The sequence below is a fragment of the Athene cunicularia genome, assembly GCF_003259725.1.
Source record: "Athene cunicularia isolate RWA chromosome 9 unlocalized genomic scaffold, athCun1 chr9_part1, whole genome shotgun sequence".
NCBI lineage: Eukaryota > Metazoa > Chordata > Aves > Strigiformes > Strigidae > Athene > Athene cunicularia.
The window spans coordinates 21,979,221-21,991,160 of NW_020799110.1; the positions used below are offsets into that span (position 1 = coordinate 21,979,221).

At 38.3% G+C, this 11,940-nt stretch overlaps 1 protein-coding gene across 1 annotated transcript in view; it reads right to left on the minus strand.

The window, feature by feature from the left end:
• Positions 1–6,508, minus strand: part of TRIM42 (tripartite motif containing 42) — a gene marked incomplete at its 5' end in the record, with an annotated part of 101,746 nt that extends 95,238 nt beyond the window's left edge. Inside the window, 12 exon segments of the mRNA XM_026855006.1 lie at positions 712–948; positions 1,550–1,607; positions 1,609–1,703; positions 1,705–1,862; positions 1,865–1,958; positions 1,960–2,369; positions 3,652–3,680; positions 3,682–4,047; positions 4,049–4,201; positions 4,203–4,251; positions 4,254–4,309; positions 6,204–6,508. Coding sequence (XP_026710807.1) covers positions 712–948; positions 1,550–1,607; positions 1,609–1,703; positions 1,705–1,862; positions 1,865–1,958; positions 1,960–2,369; positions 3,652–3,680; positions 3,682–4,047; positions 4,049–4,201; positions 4,203–4,251; positions 4,254–4,309; positions 6,204–6,508 — 2,010 coding nt within the window.
• Between the last annotated feature and the right edge of the window lie 5,432 nt (positions 6,509–11,940).

Consider the following 11,940-nt stretch of genomic DNA (forward strand, 5'->3'; position numbering starts at 1 on the left):
CGATTCTCTTGGAAGCCATCTGCTTTTTATGCACTGCAGCTCCTCAATACACCCTTTACTGAAAATTTATCAAGGAGAAAGTATGAATTAAGTATGTATTTTTTCAGCAAGGCATGAAAAACTAAAGGTGACTTCAGCAAGAGCTCTGGGATGCTTAAAGGGTGTTAAAGTGAATTCATTAGATGTCTTAACTTTCAACACCTTTTTGAATACCTTTCTACTCCTTTTAACTTTTATCTTGCAACACTTTTCCTCCTCTTCAAAAACAACAATAAAGGAGACTCTGTTGAAAGGTGTCAAAGAATATTCTTATTTTTCTGTTTGTGTCCGCTCTTCTAATGATTGCCACCTTGTTCTAACATGAAAGCTTCTGCATCTGACACTTCATACCCTTACTCTGTGTATTCAGAGAGATTAGTGCAAATGCAGTCTCAGCCCTTGAAGCAGTATGAATTACAGTGACTTGGCTGATGTAATCATGACACAGCATCCCTGCTAGAAAAAATTAGAAATATTCTACTTAGGTCAAGCAGTTGCAAACTGAATTAGAAAAACAATGTATGGAAAAATCCAGTGTAACTATTATTATCACTTACCTAGATAAATGAATAGCAGTATTCCATTTAAGAAGTCTTCTTCATAAATACATGGGGTAAAAAACAATTGTGGAGGCAAGAAGATCAAGGTAAGTATATGAAGAATGTACAGTACCTTACAGATCTCACTCCATTGTCCTCGACCATTTGCATTGACAGCACAGACTTTAAAAAGATATTCTGCATTTGGATCCAGATTATGTATTTCAAGGTTCTGCAGCTGTATTTTGTTTGGCTGCCCAGCTAGTTGTGTCTGGGCAGTGTTGTCGGGACCAATACAAGCAACTTTATAAAACTCTACCTCATATTTACTGTCTTGGAACATCCCTGTTAGGCATATTTTAATTATGAACTGTCAATGCAGCTGAAATTCCAACCATAACATCAAAATATATGTGGAAGATAATGCAGTTTGTGTTCTTGGAAAATGCTAAGCTTCCTCCTGGGAATTTCATACTATCCTCTTCTAACACACTAAAAGTAATGTAGGTTGACAGCAGTCAGCACTTTGCAACACGCACTTGGGATCTTAGGCAACAAGCATACTGATCTGGTTAGCATCTATAAATGTATAATGAGGAAAATTTCATGAATATGATGTGGTCACACTGAAGGCCAAGACCACAATTGAATTATTTGATCCGACATACAGATATTTAAATACAAACATGGTATATCTATTTCTTTCTGATTGGACCTTTCCATGTAACATATTCATATCACGTATATAATAACATCAGAACCCTATTGACTACAGTAGAATGTGATATGAATCAATTTATGCTTCAGTTCATCTAAAAAGGTAAATTTGAAATGTACTGTCTCCTACAAATAAAGTTTTGGAATTGATATTGTAGTCTTATTTACGCAAACTTGTATGGGTTCAGATTTCATAAAAGCCTGAAAATCTAATGATCTCTTCTATATATATTTAGAATTTATTAATGTCTTACGTTGTCAGATCTTGAGTAAACAACAGTCTGATATATAACAACAGGTCCTGGGACTGGGACTGTCATTCTCCATAGGTTCTGGATTTGAAAAGTTAACAATCTGATATTTTCTTTCTTTTCCTGGAGTTTCACAAGCTGTATTCCACTACTCACATCACTTCATTACTCTGTGTAGGATGATGGGGATGTGTAGAGCTTAGTCTTCTGACAGTGTCCTTAGACAGCACACCTAAATCAAACATGGAATCTAAAAATGGGCTTCAGAATAATGTTGCTTGCTTGGATTCGTGAGTACTTGAAACATGCCTTGGAACATTATCTCTAGGTTAAAAGAATAGGGATATTTTTCTGCTTTACTTTCTGACTGCTTTATGCTGCTAAGGGATGGGACAAGTCTATGTAAAACAGAAGAAAAAATCATCCAAGTTGAGTTGATGTTTTCTTAAGGGATCTTCTCTTACATGTGCACTAGGTTGGAAAATTGAAGAAACTGCATTTTCTATTTCTTTCACCAATCATTGTGCAGATTGCAGAAACACAACCTGACTTTCTTCCTTAAGAGCCTCTTTAGAGTATCAAATAAGGCCATCCATATATGATAGCTGATTGGATGTATAACTTATGTATTCTGAAATATCTTTCTGTTTTTTAAGTTCAATGTTTTCAAGCAACTCCATCATCATCTTTTCTTGTTCTTGATGAACCATACATAATTTTAATAATCCATTTCTGATCTCCTTTCTTTTGATGACCTTATAGGTCCTGAAATTATATTTTAACAGAATGACTTCCATTAGGCCATTATCAACACATTGATGTACTGTGGAAAAAAAAAAATCAGGTCAGTCATTCCACATTCTTATTAAAACATAGTGGTTACAAGAGGCAGAATGATAGATTTTAGCCTAAAAAAAATCCTGTTTGGTAGAACATGGGAGAAGAATAAGCATTCTGGTATTTTTCTCATTTTCTGCTGTTGATGAGCCCTGAGGGAAGTTATTTGGGTTAAAATGTTCACATTTAGGTGTATAAAATTTAGCAGTTAATTGCTACTTTATTGTTATTTCCTCACTTACTCAAATTTATCTTCCCCAAAATGGGCTTGGTAATTTTTCCTTCATTACATGGGAAATCCTGAAGCTGAATTTATTGTAGCTCTATATTATCTTTGAAAATTCATTATGACAGTAGGGAGTTAAAATATTGTCGGCAAATGTACCTGCATAGCCCACATTATGTCTGTGGCTGACAGTACGTTCCTCTGATGGCCGTTATGTGAAGGTGTGATTAACTCTTCTGACACTAAACATTGTGAACTGTGATGGAAAGAATCAAAAGTACCAAAGACCGATAGCAAATTCCAGTGGTATTCAGCTAACATCAGGAAACAATTTCACATTACAAAATCCTGCACAAATATTATACATTACTTTTCTCAAACTTAAGACTATTTAAAAATTGAGAATTTAATGTTTCCAGCTGTTTCTCATTGTGAATGGTTCACTTTTACCTTTCTGAATGTTATTTTCTGTGAAACTTCATTATGTTCCCAACATTTGTGAAGTTATATGCAAAGATCAAAATTAAAAGACATTGATAAAACCATAGTCTGTGTTCAGTCCCTTAGTTGCTGTGGGTCAAGTCTTAGTTAAAATGGGTGACACCTCAGAAAAATGTGACTGCTTTGACTCATAGCATGGGCATAAGCATAAAACGGACTGAAGAGGGACAATTAATAACTTGCCTGCAGATGAAGAAGCAGTTCATCTTCAAACGTCTATTTCTGATTAAAAGATATTCACCATTATATTCTGCGGATGTAATTGGTGTTTTTTCCATGCTGGGTCCTGCAGTATGAAATGAAAATTTCCCTTCCTAGATGCACATTTCTGTTCCCATCCCACAAACAGATCTTTCATTCTGTAAGAGTTGAGCCTGTCTCATGACGCCACCATTATGGGTTTTTGTGTTTCCACAGTGGGAACACGTCACCTTTCTGACTCTTGTGCTGTGCAAAGAATGAATATAACTTGTTAACCATATGTTCAAGTTTCTTTCCCAAGGAGGCATGGGAAAGTGTGAGAAGCAACAGAAATACACACCTGTTCTAAATTTTGCAATTGTATCAGAGGGAAGCAGGCTCTCTTGAACACGTGACTGCCAAGGGAATAGTCTCATGATGGTTGTGCAGTGAGTTCTTGCAGGACCCACAGATCAGGTCATGGCCACCCAGACAGTATTCAGAGAGGTTTGAGTTGCTGTGCAGTAAGCAGCGCCTCTGTTCACAAACTTCTTGATGTGCTTTGGTGAAAATGTGGTCTTGAGCACCATTATTGCCATGATTTAAATGCAGACGTTCATTACAATAATTGATTCCACATGTTCTACACCTTTTGGTTGTCACTCTTCTCTCCCTGCAAGTTTCACAGTCGCTATGGTCAAATCTCCACCTCAGAAAACTATGTCTGCGCATCTATTTCTTGTCTAGTTTTGCTTTTCCTCAGCTGAATTTTATTTGTGTAGGGGAGGCAATGTGCTTTGCTACACACTGGGCATATGATATAGAAGTTTTCAGTTACTTCAGCTTTGGTCTTGCTTTTAGTTATGCACTTCTCACCAATGCAGTGATTGAATGGCAGCATAAATGGTTGGAAACAATTGCTTACAGAGTGGACAGGCAAGCTGGTCACAGAAAACATGGCTGGTGTAATGACAGGTGCATTATTCCTAGTTCTGAATCTTGAGATGACATCTTTTGATCTAAATAAAGTTGGAAAAAAAAATCAACCAAACAACTCCAAGAACTCAAACAAAAATATTCGAGTATTAGGGCACCATCTAAGACACTAAATTATAAGATAAGCAATTCTGCTTTGCATACCAACCATCCTTTTATTGTGACTGGATATTTTGTTTAAAGAATTGGGTTATCACTATCAAGAATCAATTTTTTTTTCTTGTCCTTTTCTTAATTCTTTCACTATATGTTGAATGCTGTTGGCAACAATAACCGTAAAGCGTTATCTCAGTCGTTGTAGGTCTGTATGGATTTGAGTTCTTGCTGGTGGCCAGGTGAAAAGAGGAATGCAGTTTATACAGAGTTAAATGTATTTTGTCTCCTTTTCTTGTTTGATTATTTTTTCAAAATGAAAACAACAAATAACTAGAGTGAAGAAATAAATTTTGTGCAATTCAAATGAAACTTTTTATTTTGTTTCAGAACGTATAAAATGCTTTCTAACAACTTTGACAATGGTTTTAGAATATTTCCTTTTTAATGAAAACTTAAGACAATAAATGTCAAAAAGGTTTTCTTTTGCATTTTGAAGATGCAGTATTTCCTCAAGAAGGTAGCACAACAGCTTCAGCATTTCCACTTAACGTCGTAACACATATTTACCTGTGATCATCCTAACTTGTAGTCATTTAAAAAATCACCTCTGAATTATTTCTGATTTCTAGAATGAATTAAGTTTATTTTTAGTGTTAGTAGCAGCCTTAACACCAATTCTTTATGATAATTGCAAAGGCTTTCAAATGGGTTTTCTTTTTTTTAAATTATTATTTTAGAAGGGGACTGATTTTCAGGATGTGCTAATCGTTGTTCTCTTCAAATCTTGATAGTCCTAACCTGCCTCTTAATCTGTGGACATTATCCTTTAAAAAAGATATTAATTTTATAATGCCTCCTCAATATTTTCCATAGCCTTGACATAAGCATCATTATTCAAGATGGACACCTAGTTCTGGGCCTCTATGGTCTGGCTCTCTGCTGTGCATTTCTTTAGCATCTATGTTGTTATTGCTTTCCTTCCCTTCCCACCTTCTCTCCTCAAATGTTCAACCATGCTATCTGTGCTTTCTGTCACTCTAAACAGAAAAACCCTAATAAACTAAAGAGACTAGAATCTTTGGTTGCTATGAAGATTCCTTCTTGCCTTCAGAGTTTACCAAGGTAGGGATTAACCATACATTTCCAGAGGTCCTGTCAATTCCTTTTGGTTTGGCACTGTTTAGTCTGGAATTCTTCCATTAACTTCATTTCTGCCTTCTTCTTCCCCCACCCATACTTGTGAGTGCTCCTTAGTCTAGCATTTCTATGGTTAATAATCAGCCCCTTCCCTCCTGGTTTCCAGTTTTGTCTTCTAAGACTATAATTATGTCTTCTTTCCATTCTCTGTGTGACATTTCTTGAGCCTTTATAGCTATTTGTCTTCTTTTTGTCTTATTCTGAATATAACTGCTTCCTTCTGCTTCCAGTTAACAGCAGCTTACTAATCTTTGATTTTACTCCAGTTTTCCTTGTATCCTTGTCTGCAGCCCCCTTGCTACAAACACATTCCTGTTTTCCTCCTTGTTCTCAGGTTCTCTTTTCCTTCATGTCGCTGCACAGGTTTTTACACTGTGAGAATACATAAGCATATGTTGGCCATTCATGGATTTTGTCTGGAAATCAGGTGGTCCTAATTACAAGTGCAATGATGTTCTGGAGTCGTCTTCGCCCCAGTCAGAGTAATAATATCCTGTGGTTATTCGAAATGGCTCCAACATGCCAACAGACTGTGTTTTCTAAATGCAACACATCTGTTAAGATATAATGCAAATTAGAAAAACAAAACCCCAAGAAATTTTAAGAGCCCTTAACTCCACTTACTGAATAGCTCCTGGTGTTCCTGAGTGATGTGGTTCACCATCAGAGCTTCTGCAGCACTTGCTTTCATAATACTGACATGCTGAATTCTCTCCACCAGAGCAGCAGCACTTGCAGTCTGGGTCATCTGAAAAAGAGCAGCAGCAGCACCACCAGCAATCTGTGTGCTCTGCACATGAGCAGTGGCAGCACTGGCAAGGTTTATCTTTCTACAGACATGGAAAACAGCTACAGTTCTGCTCACTGGTAAACAAGAAGTGCCAACATGGGCAGTGTTCTTTCTTTCTGTGTGTCGTCAGGTAATGGCAGTTTGAGCATCATGGCCAGATCAAACAGGGATGCCCTTTTTCATCCACCTCTCTGTCAGATACTTGGAAAAAAGTTCACTGATCATTTCAGCTTTTTTGTACAATACAGCAGCTAAGCTCCAAAAAGGCACAAGCTCTGACTGTGGGGTCAAGCTCCGTGCTGTGGTGATGTGCTTCATTCTAATCAGAAGGTGACGTCACGGTGTGGTATTCAAATAAGGACACAGGCAGAATTGTATGCACAGGTACATGATATAGTGATTACATCATCTGTACATCGCAATAACTATAATTGTTCTTCCTGAATTTCTTGGAAGCATTTACCTCACTCTTCATTAATTCATGGGGAGTTTATACACTTGGATTAGGTACTCTAAAGCCACTATCTTGTTAGGATCACACATTTCATAGACATTTTGACCACTCAGCTTGGTGCTACAAGCAAACCACCGGAATCAGGCCTTAACCAGCAATAGTGAGAGGTTTCTCATCAGGCTCCTATGAGACTTTAAGCATAACTAGCACACATGAAAGAACCTTACACTTGAGATGCATTTTTAAGCATATCGTCGTAGCTGTCTTAATTATTTTAAGCTCTTGTCTGCCACTGTTATGCTCTTGAACAATGTATGGCATTCTTTCTCCCAAGGCCTGATGAAGAGAATTCGACTTGAATTGTAGATACAGTGTTGCTCATTTGCTGTGAACCTGCCCCTTTTTCCACTCAGTCCAAGTGTGACTCTTGCCCTTCCTTAAGCTGGCCACTCTCCTATAAATGTACTACCAGACATATTATTTGTATTATTGTTTAGTTACTTTGTATTAGATGCTTTTTTCTTTCATTTAGTTGATTTATTCCAAGATTAATGTAGCATTTTTAACCTATTTATACATATGATAATTTTAAAGAAAAATGAAATATCTGTAAAGAATAGATGAGCCTTTCAATATTGCATGCTTACTATAGTGCTTATATGTAAGTGGTTGCACTCAATGATCTTTAAGGTCTTTTCCAACCTAAATGATCCTATGATTCCAAAAAAGGAAATCTGCCCTCTAAGAGTTTATCTGCAACTGACATATCATAGAATCATAGAATCATCTAGGTTGGAAAGGACCCTGCAAATCATCTAGTCCAACTGTTCGCCTAGCACAGTTCCCACCTACAGCATATCCTTAAGCTCTAAATCGACCCTACTCTTAAACACCTCCAGGGATGGGGCCTCCACCACCTCCCTGGGCAGCCCATTCCAACGCCCAACAACCCCTTCTGTAAAGAAATGCTCCCTAATATCTAGTCTGAACTTTCCCTGGTGCAACTTGAGGCCATTCCCTCTTGTCCTGTCGCTTTCTACTAGGCTAAAGAGGCTCATCCCCAGCTCTCTGCAACCTCCTTTCAGGTAGCTGTAGAGGGTGATGAGGTCTCCCCTCAGCCTCCTCTTCTCCAGACTAAACAATCCCAGTTCCCTCAGCTGCTCCTCATAGGACATGTGTTCCAGACCCTGCATCAGCTCTATTGCCCTTCTCTGGACACGCTCGAGTCATTCAATGTCCTTTTTGTAGTGAGGGGCCCAAAGGAGCCCTGACCCAAGCCAGGATGCCATTTGCCTTCTTGGCCCCCTGGGCACACTGCTGGCTCCTGTTCAGCCAGCTGTCAATCAACCCCCCAGGTCCCTCTCTGACTGGCAGCTCTCCAGCCACTCCTCCCCAAGCCTGTAGAGCTGCTGGGGGTTGTTGTGGCCCAAGGGCAGCCCCCGGCATTTGCCCTCAGTGAAACTCCTCCAGTTGGGCTCAGCCCATGGCTCCAGCCTGTCCAGGTCTCTCTGCAGAGCCTCCCCACCCTCGAGCAGATTAACACTCCCACCCAACTGGGTGTCATCTGCAAACTGACTGAGGGTGCACTCGATCCCCTCATCTGGATCATCAGTAAAGATGTTAAACGGGAGTGGCCCCAAAACCGAGCCCTGGGGGACACAACTCGTGGCCGGCCGCCAGCTGGATTTAACTCTGTTCACCACAACTCTCTGGGACAGTTTTTTACCCAGCGAAGTGTGCGATTGTCCAAACCTCAAGCAGCCATTTTTTGCCAGGAGAATGCTGAGGGAAACGGTGTCAAAAGCCTTGCTAAAGTCAAGGTAAATTATGAAACAGCTCATTCTCTTACTTGAAACTGTAAAGGACAATGATATCTGTATGACACATATTCAAGAATACTAACTTTTGATGCTGGCTTCTGTTCTGTAGGTAACTAAATTTTTCCAAAATTTAACAATTCAACTGTTGGTAATGAGTTAATGTATAATTGGGAGTTACTAAGATAGGTCTTGACATAGTTTATTGTAAGAGTTCCTTTGAGCCTATTTGCTCAAAGTTTGTTCTACCTAGAGAAATTTTAATTCACTAATCCAGAGCCTTACAGACTGTAATGACTGTGTCATTATGTGTAACCATTTACATGATGAGCTATAATAGGTTCTTGGAATGGTTATAGCCTATTGTGTCAATTGGATTTTCATGCATAAGTACTAGATCTGTGTGCTGAACAGCTTTCCATAGTATAACCTGAACTTTTAATGGATATTATTTATTCCATTTGTCTTTCCAGTCTAATCAATGGTAATGCTTTTTTATTGTGCAGATTTAATTTTGGGATATTGAAAGGCTTTTAAATTAAATCATTAGAAAAAATGTATCTTGTGATGCTTGCCTGCTTTTCTTTTGTGAAATATTCATGAATACAGAGGGAGTTTTTTGAGTAATGAAAGAAACAGAAAGTATGTCTTGTGTGCCACGTGCTGACACCTGGACCTGTATTTTGACATAATACAGAGGCTAATAGCAGCTTGTGCATATATCATTCTCAGCAACACATTTCTTTTTCTTGGATTCTCTGTGAATTGTTTTCTTCCACTGAGCCTTGGACAACTTTGTCTTATGCCCCATGTATTTCCCATCACTTATTTCCTGCTATCTGTAGTGCTCCTGTTTTGCTCTACCAAAATTACTTTCATTGACAGTCTCATTCCTGTGCTGTTCCCAGTATAGGTGGCCCTCTCAGCATCTCCCTGTAGGCATGCAGCCAGTTCTAAGATGGTCTCATTTCATTAATATGTTTATTCTCTAGCAGATGTTGAAAGATCAAATCCGACTGGCTGCCAAAGAAACTGAGTTAGATGCAATACCTGCAACCAAACTGACAGATTTTAACAGTGTTTGCAAACATGTTCCCTCATGCCTCTGTTCTGGTTTGGTCTGATTGTCATTTTCATCATAGTTCTCATGATAGCCAGACTGTGATATGAGGACTTCACCTACAAATAAGCTCAACCCTGCAAGGTGTTGAGGAAAAAAAAAAAAGTGTGAAAGAAAGAAAAGCACAGTGCAATGAGGACACAGATTCATTTGAAATGGCTTCAAATTAGTGTGTGGTCATTTATCCTGTATTTCCATTAGCCATCAAATAACTCAGTACAAGTTCTACTTGGCAGTTCATCCTGGTTTTACTCTGTTTTGCAGGATAAGCTGATTGTTATCTTTTTCTTCTTTCTTCCCCCTTTCGCTCTACCTTCAGATTTCTCACTGGTATTTATAATACTGATATTTCTAACAGTAATTTGAGACTGCACACTCTTCAATAACATGCAGAAAGAAGTTTGAAGAAAGACTGTATGTTATCAGTGACTTACCCCTTGACTAGTCTCTGTAGTAACACTACATAAATCATGGATTTATTATTTATAAAAGTGCTTTTTCTTTTATTTACACAGGCCATGATGACACTCAAATTAGAGAGGCAGAAACTTACTAAAATAATTCACAATTTTCCCTGTATTCTGTACTCCTAACACAGCAAAATAGTAGCTGATTACATTGTTCTTTTCTATTTCTGCTAATGGTATAAAAAATTTCTGTTAGCATGTTCATTCTATCAATTACTATGTAGAAAACCAGCAAAAAGGTCTGCTGCCTTCAAGTGTTCCTAGAGGTGTAAAATAAGCTCATGAGTCAGAGAGAGAAGGAAGAGGAACGGTTGCCTCCCTTAGGATGGGGAAGGAATGACCCTTCCTATAAAACCATGTATTCCAGCACGGTTTTCTCTCTAGAGGATACAGTAGTTCTTTCAATAAACTGCAGTGATTTAAGAGACTAACTGACTCCAGCACATAGAAATATCTGGTTTGGGGGGAAGATTTAGAACAATAGATGAGAAGCCAGATGTGGTACAACCCAAAACTGATGCATTCACAATGGAGAATTGCTTCTGAAAACATTATTTCTGGCTAGCTGTGGCTTGCCCACAACAACTAGCAAGATAAAGGAAAAAACATCACTATCCTTTCATCATAATAAAAATTTCTTCTTCTAGCTTTTTGTTTTCACCATAATTTTAAGCCAGGTTAGAGGGCAATTTCCTAGTGATGGGAATGCCTAGGAAATACTGGGATTTACGGTATTCATCTTTTCTCATTTTCATAAGCTTCGGTGTTCCTCCTTCATTCAACCTGTAGCCTGTAGCCAAATGACTACCCTTGACATGTTTCAAGAAGGAAAAATATTTTGATGGCTTCCACTGAAAAAAGGCAGAGTCCATATACAAATTTCCATTATTGCTCTCCACCTCTTTTGAGTAGAAAGTCTAAGATGTTTTAGCTGCTGTGGAGGCCCACTGAAGACAGTGGCCAGACTAGAGCTGGGATGACGGTTTGCTATCAAGATTAGCAGCTGCTAAAGCAAAAGAATAACAAACACATGGTAAGTTTAAGGCTCCTTCATTGCTCTAAAGCTGTATAAGAAGTATGTCTTTACCCATAGATAAAGAAATGCAGGAAAAATGTTAATAAATTTTCTTTTACCACTTTTTTGCTAATACAAGAGAGTATAATCTGATTTATTTATGTACTCATTCCATTGACTAGGTAATACTAAGGTACACTTTATAGTCATTCAGAGTTTTTAATTTCAGAAATATTTCTACATCTTCTACACTACAAAAGTGACAATTGTTATGACTGGGAATGAGAAATATTGTATTTGGGGAATATATTATTTCAGCCAGAGGGAAAATTCATTTCAGACAATGCCAAAGGAAAGGACATACTAATGACATTTTGACATTTTGCGCATTTCTTCATTAAAAAACTTAACTGAGGGTCCTGTCTGGGATAGAGTTAATTTTCTTGAACTGGGAGAGAGCATAACCGGAGCACCCGACCTGGATTTCAGCCAGGGTAGAGTTAACTTTCTTTGAGCTGGGAAGGGCACAGCTGGAGTGCCTGGCCCAGACTGACCAAGGGAAAGGGTGAGTGATGAGACGAGTGGTGTTTGACTGCTGGCCTGAGTTCAAGCCACAGCACTGAGATCACATATTAACACAATTAACACCAGAAATATATAGCTAAGAACTGTCTAGAATTAAAAACTGTCTAGAATTT